This window comes from Ambystoma mexicanum, chromosome 1q (genome assembly GCF_040938575.1).
Source record: "Ambystoma mexicanum isolate Mex_15411 chromosome 1q, UKY_AmexF1_1, whole genome shotgun sequence".
NCBI lineage: Eukaryota > Metazoa > Chordata > Amphibia > Caudata > Ambystomatidae > Ambystoma > Ambystoma mexicanum.
Genome location: NC_090922.1, coordinates 1266376790 through 1266395544, shown reverse-complemented (window position 1 = coordinate 1266395544; position 18755 = coordinate 1266376790). Strand labels below are relative to the sequence as shown.

The window sequence follows — 18755 nt, the reverse complement described above, 5'->3', positions numbered from 1 at the left end:
TATGATTTTAATAAAACGCAGATTTAATCAATTATTTGTAATGTTTAGATCTTCTTACTTTTGCAGCTTCAGTCTGAAGAAACTGGAAAAGAGGAAATTATTAATTACAGAAATACACATCCACTTGTGAAAGGGAATCAAGAGAGCACCTGGGCATCTACAAAAGTATTGGGGCCTGCTGATCCCAATCTTAACGCAGTTAAAATTGAAACACTATCGGATGATGAAGAAGTTGATATCACAGATGAAGCAGATTATCTTCTTCCTGGAACACCATCACAAACTGACCAGTTAAGCAGTCCTAATATTTCACCAAAAGTGATCACTCCCAGAGAATATGATCCTGGTTTTATTGAACGAGATAACAGGACCATGGCTAGCCAGGATTGCCTTCTTCTGCCAGAGTTAAGTGTAATGTCTGCATTTGAAATTCCCAAGAATATGTTTTGCACTGAAGGCATGAACTCCATAAATTATGGGGACTCTGTAGCACACACCATCCAGCCTTTGCAAGGGGTTAGCAGTCCCTCAAGTCAAACTTCTGATCTACTTCTCCATCAGGAAGGGACCGACCCGTTTGGTGATGACATACTTTTACTTCCTTCTTGTCAATTGGAGGAAGAGGAGGAGCTAAAACCACCTGATCAGGAAGTTGAAATTGACAGAGAGGCCATCATGGAGGAGGAAAAGCAAGCTATTTCAGAGTTCTTTGAAGGGCGCCCATCAAAAACACCAGATCGTTATCTCAAGATTAGAAACTTTATTCTGGCACAGTGGTAAGAATGTACTACAAAAGTGTATGAAAAGTAGAAAATGTGGTAGGATCCTGTTGCCTGACGAAAATAAGTTATTGTGTGTATTATGTTTGACATCCTCTATATCAATGAAGTTGCCGATTTACTGCAAAACCCTTCTGCCAGGCTGCTCTTTAGATACTTTCAATAATTTGCTGTACTGACACTGTGGTGTGCCGAAACCTAGGAACAACCTTTATTGAAAGCTCTTTTCAGTGACTTCAAAGAAAAATGAATGGACAGGTTAATACATACAACTTGATATTTAATTTTCTTAAGACTGCCTCCAGCTTTCTCTTCAGACGATTATCTGAAACGGTCACATTGTCCATGTATTATGATTTGGAAACAGTAGTCGGCATGCCAATAGACGATTCAGCAGTGCGCATGCTGGCCAAGCTTCCCTCATTTAGCTGTTAAGGACAGAGAGGAAAGAATAAGAGCGTGCATTGTGTTCTAATCGGTTTGTGATGGACCACCTTCTCCCTTTTCTTTCTGCTGCAAAATCAGCAGGGAGAAACTTGTTTTACATGCCGTTTACACGTTACACGTGTATAATGTCAATGATATGTTCTTGTGGCCACACCTGGTTTCCACTACAGTACTTTTTGGTGTTTAAGGCAAAGCATGCAGAGTAATTTGATTATTTATTGAGTGCACATACACTCGTAGGCACCATGATGCTAAGGACCAGCAGAAGAGTCGTCACTGGACTACACTAAAAAGGAGAAGGTCTTGAGAGCTCGGCGAAAAGCCAGATGATTCTCTGTACCCCGCAACCCCACAGGAAGCGAGTTCCAAAGCTTAGAACATGCAGTAGAGAAAGCCGAATCCTCAGGACTACATTGACTGCATTGAACTGAGAGCGCAATACTGTGCAAGGGATAGACGGTCGAAATTTCTGCTGTAGATATTCGGATGCAAGTCCTTAAAAGGCCCGATGAACCAAGCATATAGCGATTTCAATTGAACTTGGTTTTCAATGGGGAGCCAGTGGAGCTGGGGAAGAACCGGGAAAATGGAGCGGAGAAATGACCATGGGAAACCATGCGAGCTGTAGAGTTTTGAAGCAGCTGAAGTCGTCCCAAGAGGCCGAGTGGCTGTGCTAAGTAGTGCGAGTTGCAATAATCTACTTCACTCTGCACAAGGGAGACAACCACAGGCACATGTAGACCAGAAGGAATAAAAGGATTTTCGTAGCACTTTCAGTTTAAAGTGCCCGGCCTGGCAGACAGCTGCCACCTGTGCATCATGAGTGCGTGAAGCACAAAGTTTGACACCCAGGTCCCTTACTACCAGAACAGGGGAAGGGAGTGCGCCAAGAGTAATAGGCCAGAAATCCTACGTCCACAGAGAAGCAGGAGGGGATGGGGGGAGCACCACCAATACCTCAGTCTTGTCCCCGTTCAGCCTTAGCCAATTATCACTCATCCACCCACACACCACCTCCAGTCATCCCTACAGCCTCCTGCTGATAAACTGCATATAATCGGCATACGAGTAGCAGTGGAGACTGTGGGCAGGAATGAGTTTGACATGGGGCTGAATATGCACGTTACAGAGTGTAGGGCACAGGGTGGAGCCCTGAGGAACACCACAGGAAAGGGCAAGAGGGGCAGAGCAAAAAGGAGAGGGGGACGGACTACGTCCAGTAAGAAAGAACTCCAGCCTGGCCGGACACCCCATCCTCAGCCAATCGTACAACCAAGATGGAGTGGTTTACAGTGTCGAAGGTGGCGGACAGTTCTAGAAGAATCAGTGCCCACTCAACCTTGTCAGAGCCAGGCAATATGATCTACAACAGAGATCTCTGTACCTCGACCAGGGAAGAAGCCTGACTGGAAAGAATTTAAAAAAAAAACAACTCTCAAACAAGCTCATCAGAGGGGAGATCAATGTCTCTAGCAGTTTCATGAAGAAGGGAAGTAAAGAAATTGGGCAAAAATTAGAAAAGCACAGAAGAATCATGTGATGGGTTCTTTAGAAGGGGAATTACCAGGGAGTGCTATAGATGAGGATGGGTAATACCTGCAGAGCAAGAGCGTTTTACCGCCTGACCCACCCTTAAAGCAATCTGAGTAATATCAGGGCCATAAATGGGGAAAAACTGCCATTGATGCATAGATTCAACCACCGTATCAGGGGTAAGTGGAATCATCGATCCTAAGACCGACAAGGCGATTTTGTCTCTAATATCAACTATCTTCTAAGAGAAGAACTGGGCCAGGGAGTGACATAATTAACTAAGCTCTCACAAGTAACAGCGCCTCAATGCCCGTGGGCTGCTTGCGCGCTATATAAATATAAATAAATAAATAATTCCGGAGAGGGAGTAACCACCGACTGGACATTAGGAGCAGATGACAAAGCGCGAACCAGACTAAAGAGTTCCCAAAGCTGATTGAACGATGTCTGAATCTTAGCTGTATAAAAACAGCATTTAGCCTCTTGGCTAGCTTTACAATAGCAGATAGTTTCCTGTCGAAGCAGGATTCTATCTACTTCACAATAGGATCTCCTCCATTTTCGCTCGGCTTGCCTACATCTGAGCCGGTGAGATCTTAATTCACTGGAGAACCAAGGCTCCGATGAGGCCTAATGAAAATTGGAAAGCTTAAAGGGAGCCAGGTCGTCGGCTACATCCCTAAAAGTGCATATAAATATGGAGAAATCAACAGATTGGGTAGCTCCACACCTACTTTCAATTTTAGCAGTGATGCAGAAATGTGCTTATATTTGTTGGTGGACCACACTTTACGACTATCTGGTAATAATGTAAACCCCTTTTCTTTCATAAACAGACATTTTGTAAATCTTTAATAATACTAAACAAACTGGGCTTTTATAATGTGCTTCATGCCGGAGACCAGCCTCTAAGCACGGTGTGAGAAACCTGACAGGGTCCTCGCATCTACTCTCCTTGGGCCCTCTTCTCAGGTGGCCAGGGAAAGACCGTTGCCTTTGGATCCTGACCCTGGTAGTGGCGAAGCCAGGACGGATCATCTGGGGGGAGGGTCCTTGGGGATTGGGAATAGGGTGCCCACAGGCAAGACATGGTATCTCCTTTTCCCTATTGATTATCACCCTAACTCTCCCTTAGCCTTTATGGGCTATTGTAAAACATTTCCCCTCATGCTCCCACATTTAACCTATGACAGTACAGGGATGAGGAATAGGCGACTAGGAGTAGTGAACACTAGTAACTCATTTCACCAATCTAGTACTGAGACGAGAAAGATGCCTGCAAAGTACTATGAAGGTCAGGCATGTCCCTCTGATTAGTCAAGCAAGACCAATTGAGAACTCGCACCTGCAACCTGTCAAGTGGTTGCAGGTGTATAAGAAGAGAGGTGAGGAGCAGCAAGGAGACCAGCCGCAAGGAGGCTTGTGTGGGAGAGACCAGCAGGGGATCCTGCCCGAGAGGAGGTTGCTGTGGTGGGTCCTGCAGACATTGAGTTTCTGTTGGAAGGTGAGAAAAGGGAGAATGCCTCTGAGGAGGTGAAGCTGATAGTGGGTCTTCTTGGCAAAGTCAGCGATATGAGGAGAGAGAGGGGAGTCGAAGATGACACCCAAGGTTTTGGCCTCACACTAGGGTGAGGGGTGGGGGCCCATGGAGGGCAGCCAGAGAGTAGGAGGGAAGGAGGGGGCAAGAGTCCCAATGAAAAGGATCTCAGTCTTACTTGCATTAAGGCAGAGGTCATTAGCAGCACACCGTGCCTGAGTTGCAGTCAGACAATCGGAAATTAGAGAAGAAGGCGAGGATGAGGAGGACAGAAGCTTAAAGGAGAGCGGAGTGTCATCAGCAGACCACTGGAAACGAGGTGAGTAGTGGGCAAGAGGGGCAAGGTGTAAATATTGAACAGCCACGGCAAGAGGATAGAACCCTGAGGGATGCCGCAAGTAGAGCGTGCGATAGAGGAGAGAAAAGGGTCCAATTGAACTTGGGACGGCCGATTTGAAAGGAAAGAGGTCAACCAATCCAGTGTCCGGTCCGTGATGCCGAGGGTATCATAGATCCGATTTATGAGGGTGGAATAGTTGACCGTGTCAATGACAGATTGAGGAGGATGAGGACGGAAGGAGAGTTTGAGTATAGGTTTCAGAGCAAGTCCCCACAGGTGTTCAGGAGAGCAGTTTCCATGCCGCTGGCAACTCCAAAGCCAGACTGGTGGTCATGGAGACAATCAACAGATTTCGTGTGTGGTGATTAGTTGGGAGATGACCAACTTCTCCAAGAGTTTGCCCAAGAAGGGGGTAGTGGAGATAGAATGGTAGTTAGGCGGGCAGGAAGGGTCTGCAGACGGCTTTGTTAGTAGCGGGTGCACAAGGGAGTGTTTTAGGGGTAATGGGAAGGAGCCAGTGGTAAGAGTGGCTACAGAACTCAGCCAACAAGAAGGAGCGAGAAAGGAAATGTTGCCCTTGCTAGTTCTTGAGCTGGGGAGCACCTGTTTGGAGGAGACTTTCATACGGCAAACAGTCTTGGTGACCTCGTCAGACTATATTGGAGAGAAGGGGGAGAAGGAAGGAGGGAGGGGGCGGGCCAAGGGAGGCCAGGGTATGGTAGGAAGAAGGGGGGGGGAGAGAGAGAGAGAGAGAGAGAGAGATATATATATATATAGATATGTCCTGAGTTTTGGTTGTGAAATGGGAGGCCAAAACCCTGCTGAGGGCCTGGGAAGGAAGAGGCGACTGCAGCAGGTTTGGCAAGTTCCTTACAGATTTTGAAAAGTTCAGCCATGTTTGTGGCACCTGAGATGCGGGCTTGAATATGGGCCCGTTTCTTGGAGCGGATGGAGAGTCTATATTGCCTTTGCAGCAGGCGATAGGCCAGTTTGTTAGAGGATCTGCTAAAAGCAAACCACTTCCGTTCCGTGACTTTGCTCGTGCGTTTCAACGATGCTAGATCGAAACCATACCAACTATTGCACTTGGAAGCATGCTTCATGCGGATTCTCACGGCAGGGGCAAGGATATCAAGGGTGTTGGAGACAGAGAGGTGAAGGTTAACAAGGGCTGCGTCAGTGTGAGAGTCAAAAGCAGGAAATGGGGAATAAAGGAGGCGGCAATGACAGCTACTGACACTGGCTTAATTGGTCGAATGACTGAGAAGGTGACTGGCAGTACCGGAAGAGGCTTAGCCAAGGAGCCTAGGAGTTCAAGATGGGAGGAGAGAAGAGCATGGTCAGACCAGGAGAGAGGCGTAGTTAGAGGGTTGGAGAAGGAGATATCAGCAGAGATGAGCGCATCAAAGGTGTGCCCGGCTGAGTGGGTTTGACCAGAGGGAAGAATGGTGAGGCAAAGAGTTGGAGGTTGCGGAAGAGTAAAGTGGCCGCATCATGGGAGTGAATTATACACTTTTACAAAAGTAAAGGAGAATAAATACCTGCTTCAATGGTAGCTGCTTGCGGTTACACTTGTTACATAGTTTGACACTAATGAAAGTTCTACCGTATTCGCTGTACTACCGCACACTCGCAAAGAGATAGATATACAGCAATTGTATTTAATTAGCAAAACCACTTGAGATAGTCTTTTTGGGCGGAAAAAAGTTGGTTAATCACACAGTAGCTGAGCTTAACTTTCTAGAGACACTTTTCGGACAAACTAGTGCTTTAAAAGTCCAATTCCTAAATATACATGGAAGTCAGTTCGGAAGTACTTCAAAGTCTTAGGAAGTAGCAAACCAGCAAAACGTCCTTAATATACTTTGTCTCTAGGGCAAGATACTGGTTAGTTAACACAACGATGGGACCCTTCAAAAGGACTCACTAAAGGGACACAAGCCAGCTGCATTGCTCCGATATTAGAGTGGACACCCTGGATACACCTTTACGCACTACAGTCACTCTGGAGCAACTTCTTGGTTCCAGGTAAGTTATACCATTCACCCCACGGTACCTTAGGTTAGAAGATCTGCTCATAGCTGGATTCTCCTCTCTGCATCAGCGAAGGACCCGTTCTCCTGATTCCTCGTTCTGGTGATGAAAGGAAGTGCTCTGAATGGGATGTCTCAGCAGCAGTCTTGAGAAGGACCCTTATGATATGATATGATATGGCATTTGTAACGCGCCCCTTGGCACGGATGTCTTAGTCTCCTGCTTCAGTCTGCGGTTTTGGCAACTTTTCATCAGCTGCACACAAAGGGCTGTAGTCGTCTGGTCGATCGTCTTTGCTTCTGAAGTCCTGCATTCTGTTGAGGGGACATAGATGAGTCGGATCGTGTCTCTGGATGTGCACCTGCAGCTCAGCAAAAACTTGGACGGAATCAGCCTTGCAAAGATGATGCACTTCAAATGACTCTGAGGTTTCCTGGTATTCATGCTCTGCTGCTCTGGGGTGGTACAGCACCTCGGGACATGGCTCAGTTTGTAGTTTGTCTCAGGGTTGGTTGGACCCACCAGCCAAACGGAAGGAGTCATCCTCTTCGGAGCTCCTCTGTCGAATAGAAAACAGAGTCAGAAAAGCAGTGGTCGCTTTGAGATGATAAGGGTCTGCAGGTGTCTCTGGTCGTCTTCAGCTTAGTTTAATTCAGTTTCCACTGGTCGACTTGCCTTTCACCTCAGGAACCACACCTTTTATTCAGTTTCATCACATACTCCTCTGCAAACTCTCTCAGCATTTTACAGAAAGGGGTGGGTGGCTGTTAAACGGGACAGCCAGCCCCCAGTGGGAACTGGTTCTATTCAGGCACTCAGGCATTCAAAGGGCAGGGGAGTGAGAAACCCCTCCCCCACGTCCTGCATGCCCAGACACAATGGTGCCTGGGTGGGGACACCCAAGGGTTCCCGCCAAAGGCAAAACACACACACAGATTTCCCCCTCCCAGAATGGTAGAAGAAAGGCTAACAAACAGCAATCATGCTAGAAATTATGAAAAAAGAAAGGAGCCACCATGTTAAAACGTAGGTGACCCTGTTGTGCACAACCGGGAATGGAAATGCAGTCGGTGGAAAATAAATAGCACAGTAATTGGTAGAACATGTCCACAAACACCAGCCATAACTAGAAGGCTGTCTATGTGACTAAAAGTTCACAGGAGCAGAGATAAGGGGGATACTAGGTATCCCCTTAGCACTCCACATTAGGTCTCTAACGTATCAGACTCTATGGTAGTGAGGACACGGAAGCACCGGCACCGCTGCTAACGGTGCCAGTGCTTCTGTGAACATTCTGCCAACCGTGGCCCCTGTGCCTGGTAGGGTTAAACTTGTCGGGCACAGCGGCCACGGCAGGCAGACTGAGTTTGCTGATCTGGAAACAAGGATGCCAGTGAGCTTACCGGCACCCTTGTTTCCGGACCGGCAAACTCGTAATGAAGCCCAATGTCATGATCCATCTCAAATCTCTGGTTGGTAGGGAGGTATTTGAATCAAAGCCATTTTCTCAGACTCATTTATGTGTGATAGAGATGATCTTATTGAATCTCGGGTCAATTGAAATCCCCCCAGGGTATTCCAGGACGCAAGTGAAATGGCTGTGCTTATTTATACTAAACATGATCTGCCTGCTCTATTCAGAACCAACTGCAACAGTCTGGTAATAGATTTGGGATTGCTGTGATAAACCAAATTGCCATAGTCATTTTTGTTCAACAGCAGAGCTTGGATTAGGTATAGCAGAACATGAAAAGTGGTTGATTTTTTGTTTATTTCCCATGAAGTGTGATGGAAAGTGCTCATTTCCGGTGAGTCTGTAAGTGACTTGAAGAAGATGGCTAGGTACATGGATGTGAGTTACCAAGGGAAGGCTGCAGCAATGGAGTGGTATCCTATGGGAGCACCCTTGCTGATGTTGACTATGTTAGACTGACTAACTAGAGTTGAAGCTGCGTTTGTTGGCTCTCAACCAGTATTGTACCGTTAGTAAGCAATCCAAGATTCTTAGTGAGAAATTCTGTTCAATACAGACTCTGAAAGTCAATACGGACTCTGAAAGTCAAACAGAGGTACCCTTCAGACCGCTGGATTAGCCTGCATTCCTTCAGGAAAGCACAAAGAATTTGTAGTAGTACACCAGAGAATAAAACATCACTCTCTCTGCGATGATATATTAACAATTATTGAAGCAGAAATGTTTTTGTTACTGATTACTCCAAACTGTTTTTTCAAATATTAAGACACCTCGTAAAATAACCCATAAACCTACGTAATAGGTCAGTCAGGAAATGATGGTTTAGATGACAATGTTGTTCAAATATTGCAACACGTTCTCCTGATGCAGGCCCTCCACATCCTTTCAAAGTGAAGTGCCATCAGCAATCACAAAAATGTTGCCTTCCTAAATTCAACTTTTGCACAATGTCCATGGACTAAGTACGAGCCACTGTTTCTACATGAAACTACCCTGTTGCCTGTCAAATCCTTCCACCCACATTGTCTAAGTGCTAGGTTTTGTTATCCACTACATGAGCAACTCCCTTGCTGAAAAAAGTAGCACTGCAAAGTTTTTAACATTTCTGTATCAAGCCACAATTAGAAACACACCCTTTGGATATTATATGGCATTTATAACGCGCCTATACACAAGTGTTTCAATGTGTGAAGAGGCAAGAGAGGGGGACCAGAGGGAAGACCTAGACAACGATTTTACTAGGCCGGGTGTCATTGAGATTGCGCAAGTGAAGAGGAAGGGAAAAGTGCAGGGGTGGGGACAGTGCAGTGCATGGGATCAACAATAAAAATAAATAGAATATATAACAGCAATAAATAAAAGTGCAGCCATCTGGTGGCAAGTGCAAGGGTAAGTGCAGACATCAGGTGTCATGTGCTGGTAGGGGACTGAAGGGATAAAGAAAACAGTCCCCAAGTGCGGGTGTTGCCAGGGAGGCATTGCAGGTGTGCAACTAGCGGAGGAGGGAACCTGGGCCCGAGATCAAAGGGTGGCCAGGTAACCAGTGCGGATTCAGTTTCAGCCAGGAGTTAAGCAGGGGAGAGGAGGAGAGAAAGCAGAAGCAAAGAGGAAGGTTTTGAGGTGCTTCCAGAACCGGAGGTGGTTATCAAGTTTCAGGGAGGCAGGGAGTCTGTTCCAGAGGGAGGCCCCAGCCGAAGAAAGATCTACCACGAATTTGTTGCTTGGAGAAGCAACTGACCCTGAGGGAGTTGGAGACAGACGATCGAAGAGCTCGAGAAGAAAGATATTTTGGAAGAGAAAGTTGAAGGTATTGAGGCCCCAGAAGACCTTGTGGACAATGCAGAGGGTTTTGAATTTAACCCTCGCAGCCACTGGGAGCCAGTGCAGAGATTTCAGCCATGGAGAGATACAATCCCTGGGCTTGAGGCCAGGGACAAGTCTCAGTCCTGTTCTGGATGAGTTGCAGAGGGCAGAGAGTAGAAGCAGGTAGATTTAGAAAGAGGCTGTTGAAGTAGTCCAGCCTAGAGAGATCCAGAGCTCTGGAGACAGTAAGCCTCTGGGGGAAGGAGAGGAAAGGAGGAATACCTCTGAGGAGGTGCAACTGGTAGTGTGACTTCTTAGAGACGTCAGAGATGTGAGGAGAGAAGGAGAGAAGGAGAGAGTGGAGTCGAAGATGACCCCGAGATTTTTAGCCTCGCAGGTGGGAGAAGGAAGAGGGCCAAGAGAGGCCGGCCAGAGAGTGACAGGAAAGGAGGGAGCGGGTGTGCCGATGAGGAGAATCTCTGTCTTACTGGCATTAAGGCAGAGATCATTGGTGGCACACCACTCCTGGATAACAGACAGTCAGAGATGAGAGAAGGAGAAGAGCTGGCTCAAGGTAGCCTGAAAACGAACTGAGTGTCATCCGCATAGCACTGAAAGTTGGGATGCTTATTAATTATCATCACATTGCAATAACGGCACATTGCAAACTTGGCTTCTTGGCACCTGCAGTAACATGCCAACTCCATTTTATTCAAACCCACTCTCTCCAGGCAGATGGCTGGTTTTCATCTAGGCTATGAAACTGATCCTGGATTGATGTGCGTCTGAGAGGAATTGCTCTGGCACACTGATGGATAGCTTAACATAATTTGATTACTCTTGATCTATCCACAGCATTTGACAGGCTCGACCAACAGATGATTCTGTAATGGCTACAGCGTCGGAGTAAGCACTGAGCCGACTAACTTAATTCCTGTTTGATCAACACATCATCATAACTTTCAATGGCTTGGAATCCAAGCATACTAGAGTAATCTGTGGAGTTCCTCTGTGATCAACTTTATCCCTTCCTTTCAATATTTTCACTGAACTATTACATGATTTTCTGTCAGAACTGAATGTGGTTTATCATGGCCATGCAGATGATGCCAAACTTTCCACCCTATGTAATAATAAACTCTACTACGATCTTACAATTATTAATAGTTGGATGAAAATACCAATTGGCTTACACTTAACAGTACCAAAAAGTGTGCTGTTGTGCGTACCCGAGCAAATAAACACATCTTCAACCCCCCACACTACTTTCCAAATTTTGGCACTGCTGCTCTCTGTCTTGCATAAAGACCATTGGTATTGTTTTTGATTCTCATCTCGGCTTGACTTCTCACACACTATACTGTGATAGGATGGCACACATGTTGTAGTCAGAAAATGTGTATTTTGTAATTGTATTCTCAAGCCAGAGGCAAGGAGTTTTTCCAAGGAACTAACAAGTCCCAGCCCATCTCCTTAGTTTGTCTGCATTGACGTTTCAGAAGCATTGTGGATCCAAGAAACCACTGGGTCTCGCTCTGTCTCCTCATTGGTGTACAGTTGATGCCATCCCTCCTGAAGTCTTATCCAGTCTCTAGTTGAAAAAGTGTGTGTCGTGACATCTCCATCCATTTTTTGTCATGAAGATATAGAAGAACCCTGCCTCCGCCTCAGTATTGACTCCAAAGAGATGTGGATAGGTCAAGGCCATCCTTTAGTCTGGGGGAAAATGCTCCAGGCACATACCCCTTTTAATGAGAAATCATTTGCCTGTTATTTTTGTACGTATCTGTGGTATTGAGGAGTATGTTGGTGTTGCACTGCCTGTATTTCTATTTGAATAATCTACATAGCCTGAAGTTTTCTCATTGATTCCGTCTCATTGCATAAGGATATTGTTTTTTGTATCTGAGAAATATTAAGTGTGAGTTTATAGTATCCCACAAACAGGTTCTCACACAATTTATCGTATGTTTTTCCAATTCAAGTACCTCGCTACTTTTGGCAGAAGGTGAAATAACAAAAAAATATTATAGGTTAAGATGAAGCAACCCTTGTCCAGTAACATTTGAATAGATGTGATACAACTGGTTCTTCCCACTGTGAATGCCATGTTGAATGCTTCTATGGCTACCACATCTGAAGTTGCCATGGTATATTTTGTATTTGTTTGAATAGTGTCTCTAGTGTCACGGATGTGTGATAGCAGTCTCTTGACCATTAGAGAAAAAACCTAGTAAGTGTGTCCCTAGGAGATAGGAACAGAACACTTACTCAAAGGAATATGTTTAACAAAGTTTTATTTTGAAGCAAATGGTTGAGTGCAGATAATGAACCAACATCACCGAATGCCCTCCAGTCAGTAAAGTGTTGAAACAAGACCAGAGTCTCATAACCCCAAACTAGGCCTCAATTTCTGCACTCACTGCTAGTTTATAGACGAGTGAAAACTGACATTTGGCAAGCGAGACAGTATGTGCAGAGTGCATGTTGAGAATTGAGGGGGCAAGTTGAAGGAGGCGGATTGGGGGGTAGAGGTTAAGGGAGGAATGTAGCGTTTGTGAGGTAGATTATAGGGAGATGGAGTCAGGAAAGGTAGGTGGGGGCAAGACTGTGGATGGATTTGAAGACCAGACGAAATAATTTAAAGAGGTACATTTTGCATTAAGAACCTGCTGGCAAAAAGGTGGTGTACAGAGGTGGTGCAGGAATGCCATATATTGTAGAGGGTGCTAGTAGTTGAATACTTTTCCGAGTGATGATAATAGCGTTTTCTAAGTATTTCATTCAGTCACTGCTAGTGTTCTGATTCAAGGTGAACGGTTTTTAAATTATACATTTGTTTATTGTATTTCATCTCTTCTCGAGTTGCAGTTCTTGGTGCTTGCAGTTCACATTGCCCTGGGCTCCAGGCATTAGGCTAATCTTTATTCTCTATATTGTTGGTAGCTAGTAGAGTGCTTTCGCCCCAGGGTGATGGTGTTAGGTGGCTTGATGCCTCTTGAAATGTTGCTGCTTTCTTTTGGATTGACTGGAGTTCGTGTCTAGTAAGTATGTGCAATTTGGCCCATTTCTGCGGCGAGCTTGCAAGTTCTGAGATCTCAAATCGGACACATGGCTTTTCTGTTTAACCCTAGGCAGATGCCATTGCAATAGTCGAACCTGGATAAAAACTAGTCCCTGGCACCTTGACATTCTTTTGACCGATTGTGTCGCCCCAATGGCATACCATATATACTGCTGGTTTTTCATCTGCACATTACATTTCAGTCACACAGTGATTTTTAAGTCTCCAGTTGTCGACCTCAGCAACTCGGACAATAGGCCCCATTTCCTTCTTCATAGTAATATACTGCAAAAATAAATGCAAAATGAAAATGCCACTGACATTGGACCCACCCTATTCACTTGCCATGTTATCCATCATGGTCAGAATTAAAGATTTGCTGACCACGGGCTGTCTGAAATTATTAAGTTCTTGTTTGTTAAAAAGTCTGAAAGGCAATTGCTCAAATGTGCTTGTTTAATGTAGTATACCTCATTCTCAATATTCTGTTATGTTGTTGTTTGCAGTGTATAGTGTTAGGGAGATTTATCATTTTTATGCTTCATCCCCTCTCCCATTGAGACCCACAGCACAATTTGCTGGACCTTTTCAGTCCTGAATGAGTGGATACTTTTTCCACTCATTCATTCTTGTGGGCTCTGTCTTTTGGAACTCTATTCTCTGGTCCATGGTTCTTAAAGGGATGTGTGTTTTACTACTGCAGCACACAGCTCCGTATGATCACTGTTGCTAGGGGCCTTTAGGTTCTCCTTTAAAATTCTGAGAGATTGGCACACACCACCTTAAGTGGAGTGCCAAAGCGATACCTAGTATCCCCTTTCTCTCTGCCTCTGTGACTTTCTAGTCAGATAAACAATCACCTAGTTATGGCTGGTGGCAGTGGACGTGTTCTACCAACTATTGTTTATTTCTTATTCCGCAGGCTGTCCATAGCCTTGGTAGTGCACAATAGGGGTACCCAAGTACCAACTTGGGGCCTCCCTTCTTTTTTCGCCATTACTAGCTTGGTTGTTCTTTGTTAGCCCTTCTTCTACCATTCTGGGGAGGGGAGGTCAGTGTGTGTGTGTGTGCCCGCCCGCCCGCTTTAGCAGGAACCCGTAGGTATCCCCGCCTAGGCTCCAGAGTGTCTGGCAGACAAAGGACAGGGAGGTGCCTTCCCCGAGTGCTTGAATAGGTCCAGCTCCCACGGGGGTCTGGCTGTCCTGATTGGACAGCCAGACGCCCCCTTTCTGTAAAATGCTGTGAGAGATTGCATAGGAGTGTGTGCTGGAACTGTATAAAAGGTGAGGCTTCTGGAGTGAAAAGCAAGTCGACCTCTAGAAGCTGAAGTAACCAAAGAGGAAGACAACCAGAGATGCCTGCAGACCCTTTGCAACAACATGAAGCGACCACTGCTGTCCTAACCGTGTTTTCTTTGTGACGGAAGCGCCCCGATAGGACTCCTTCCCTTTGACTGGTGGGAACAACCAGTCCCCAGACAAACTTTGAAACACGCCATCTGCTGAGGTTCTAGGAGTTTCCAGAGCTGCAGAACCCCAATACCAGATGACCTGCTGCCCATTTCGAGTGCATCGTTGTGAAAAGGCCGAATCTTTGCCGAAATCGTAAGGACACTCCAGAGATCCGATCCAACTCGCCCAGACTCCCTCAACAGAGTGTGGGACTTCAGGAAGCGAAGAAGATTGACCGGCCAAGCCGTGTCCTTTGTTGATGCTCAAGAAAAGGTGCCAAAACCGCAGAGAGAACCAAGTGAAAGTTGTGCTACATGTCCTCTCTCAAGGCTGCTGCTGAGAGATCCCGTCCATTGTTCTGACTTCCATCATTAGACCAAGGATTCCGGAGGTCGGGTCCAAAGCTACAATATCGCAGAGCATCCAGCACAAACATATTATTCTAACATAAGGTACTGTGGGAGGAAAAAGCTATTGCTTACACAATTCCAAGAATTCGCTCCAGAGCATTGGAGTGCACTTAAGGAGTGCACTGCTCGTGTCCCCTTCTCAAGTCTGTTTTAAGGTCTCTGTTGTTAGTTATTAACTTGCTGCTTCAATAACCCTAGACACTGGTAGAAATCCACAGGAACTCTTTGTAATTAGCTGTTTGTCAAGACTTCAAGCCTCTCTGAACTGCTTTTAGCTAGAGCTGCATTCTTGGACCTAAAAGACTTACTAGCCGAAGAAACCGTCTCTAGAATCTTCAGCTCATGCTACACTAACAACCATCTTCCTCCCTTTAAGTGACTTTACTATGTGTTTGCAGATTTAAGGAAGCCATGGTATCGATAATAAGACAGACACAAGTGACCACAGTTCAAGAGTGTTTATTGAACCTCACAAGGGTGTACCTATCTAATCCTAAATCTACAGATGGGAGCAAGTTACGACCATCAAACAATAACGCAGTCCGAGTGGAGTCAAAATAAAGGGACCTACACTAAAAAAACCTATTGCCAATCCTTATCTCTAAATACAGAATAGTGTAGGGTAGTGTTCATGAAAAAAAACGAAGTGTTCACAAGTGTCCCAGGAGAGTCCCAGTCTGCCCCAGTCCCTGTGTGAGAGAGGAGCTGCAGCAACGACCTGCGTTTTGCCACTTTTTCTATTTACTGTGTTGGCCCATTAAAGCTTTCTGGCTGGAACGCCAAGACTCCACCTTAAAAGATGTTCGCGTGACTATAGATGGCAACATTGTAGATCGTAGTCTCGCAGACCAAGGAGTCAATTTCACTTGTGCACAGAAGCCAAATGATGACTCTGGAGGAAAAGCTATAGAAATAATACGGCGCCGTTTCTCTCACCGTTTGATGTAACAGATCATGAGCGTCTCTAAATACAAGTCTCTGTCGACTCAGTGCGGCTTAACACGTTCGTGTCAATCCCCCACTTCGCACAGGTGATGATTGTTTTGCTCTACAACGTGCGCACGAGAGTCCCTGCACAAACCCTGATTCCGAAAGTGAGATGCTCCATATTTTGCAAACCCAAGTTTTGCTCCATGAAATGACAACCAGGAAACCATTAATGCCTTTCCCCGACAAAAATTTGCAGCATTGTTCAAGGGGGTACGACATAAAAACAAAAGGAATGGTGCCCTCAAAAAAGTCTTCTAACAAATAATTTGTAGCTAAAGTGGACACGCAAGCTAAAGTGGACACGCCAGATAAAGCGAGGCAGGCAAATTGCGTGCACAAGAGCGCCATGCTGGCTGGGTCTCTTCTGCACCCAATAGCTTAATAGCCACGCCTGCTCGTACTGCCCTGCAACTTTCATGTGCCGTTCTTGAAGATAAACGACCACCTGTGAATGGCTCTGCAGTTCCTGCCAAACTGAAAAAATTGGCAGGTCAAGACCTAGCAGCCCGTGAAGCATGTCTGGCAGAGCGATTGTCAGCTGATTATCAACAAATTAAGTACAAGCTAATCAACAGTTTCTGTTCCAAATCTGTGAAAAAGCTTCATTCACAGCCTAAAATTACATTTGCAGAGGATGAGTTGCAAAAGTCTCAACATTCAATTTGACACTTGCAAACCAAGACCCAGACAAGCACACCGCTCATGAAGGGTTTGGCATTAAAAGATCAAGTTCCACTGTGCAGCAAGGCCACCGTGTTAGATGCTCCTTCCACGTCTCCCAGCTGCACATCGACTCAAGTATGAGCTCCAACATCGGTCAGACACAGCCTTGCCCCGATTCTCTCCATACACAGGACCAAGAAATGGAGCGCTCTAACAAAGCGAACATATCAGTGGCTGCAGGCATTCAAATTCACAATAATGTGCTTGCAGCAACCTCTTTAGCATTGATTCCATTTATGAAACTGTATGAGTCCCTAAATGACTCTATACAAGACCAAGGTTCCCAGCTATCTACCAGCTTGACAAAAAGGGAGAAACTGGAACAATCTAATAATGCTTTACAGATGCGCACAGAAAGGGAAGCAGAAATATCAACACAATGGCATTATCGGCTAGATGATTTAGCATCTAGCGCAAACACTGACATTGCAACCCTTATGAATGCAGTCCTTGAATGCATGAAATGGCTGAGGCATAATGAAAACAAGGAAAGTGGGCATTCTGAAATATAACCCACCAAACACACTTCCTGGCACACAACTGCTGTCAAAAGCACAGGATCACAAACGTCGTCTGCCAAAGTGCTGAGCGAAACACCGAACGAACTAACTTCTGACTCAGCCGTGGGTTCAGCTCCCAGTCGGAAAACGCTAACTGAAGCTCCTGCCGTAAATGTGCCTGCTATTCTGGCAAATTCTGTATCAAACTCGACTGATCTGCCAAGTACAAGCATCTGTGTCTCAGGGGATGCTTCTGCAAATGGCTCTAATCCTGCATAAAAGCTGTCCACTTGTGCCCAGCAAATCAAAGCAACCATCCTTTGGAATTTTTATTGGGTCCGCTATGAATTTGTCTTAGAGTCTTTTATCGAATAAAGCCAAGCCAGAACAACTAACATGTAAGGCCACAAAACCAGGCTTAAAGCGAAAGTCTACTAACACTAAACAATTTATATGAAATTTACCCACACCTCAAAAACTGGGGTTATTTGATCGCAACAAAGACAAGAAAACTCAAAAGATACACTCAGAATCAATTGTTGATTTAACTAAAATTCCAAAGGCATCTGATCAGAAAACTGTAATTAAAAAACAAAGCTCTAGGCAGAGAGCACAAATTGATTCTGAAACGGACGCTAGTCGGATGCAAGACGAATCAATCAATTTATGCGATCTGTCGACCTACTCCATTGAATCAGCTAACTCTATGAGTACTAATGGTGGAAGAAGGCTGCAGCAGTCGGCCCGATTGTTTCGGTTGCCAGTACGATCTTGCGTGGTAGGCCTAACAATATGGAACATGAGGACATACCCCCTCTTAAAGAACTCGATTGCGGAGCAGCGAAAACATCGACTGATGTCCACACCCTCAGTATCAAAAATGCGACAGCAGGCTCTGTGGAAAGACCTGCGCAGGTTCCTCACAGAGCCATAAGTTCAATCCAAAAATGACTTTGGCTCAAATGAAGAACCAAGGAGATTTCAAAACAAGAATGAGGTCAAGGTCCCCTGTTGGGGGAAAAAAACAAAAATCTGGAAGATTAGAGTTGAAAATCTTTTCCCGGATGACAAGGACATCAATCTCAATCGAAGAAACATGATGCATTTACTTCACACAATTCCTTCCCTTCGGACAATTACCTCGGACAACATTTCTATTGTCGAATACATCTCAGAGGATGTCGCAAATAGGATATTTCTGCATATAAGATCGAATGCAGTAGAAAAAAAACTCTACTTGCTGCAAAGGACGAGTTACTATTATACGGCTTTGACATCCAGGTAGAAAAATAACAATCCGACCTGAGCGTAGCTAGTAACCTGTCGCCAGTAGGCGCAAAATATTCCAATGAGTCTAGAAGAGAGGTGCTAAGGCAACATTTCAAACTGAAATCGCCCAAACCATCTAAAGAAGCGCGCTACCAACAAAGCAATGATATTAATTCAAGAGGAAGCGCTAACTTTAGACAGAACTCATAACTAGCATATCTCTGTGGAGAGGAGAAGTGTGGACTAATCTCATGGAATACAAGAGGTTTCAATCACCTGTTCCAAGAATGGTCTTTACCTTTAGAAAACAATTTTGTAATATTTCTTCAAGAAACTTGGCTGCGTAAAACCCCAGTTAAAGACGGCTATACTATACTGCTAAACGCAGCTGGCAAAAGCAA

The 18755-nt window shown here is 45.3% G+C and overlaps 1 protein-coding gene across 7 annotated transcripts in view; it reads left to right on the top strand.

Annotated features, from left to right (window-relative positions):
• Positions 1-18755, top strand: part of MYSM1 (Myb like, SWIRM and MPN domains 1) — a 1148256-nt gene that overhangs the window by 488327 nt on the left and 641174 nt on the right. For all 7 annotated transcript variants that reach the window (XM_069642083.1, XM_069642079.1, XM_069642082.1 and 4 more), the window contains one exon: positions 67-776. In XM_069642083.1, the coding sequence (XP_069498184.1) occupies positions 67-776 (710 nt within the window). The remainder of the gene's footprint in view (positions 1-66; positions 777-18755) is intronic.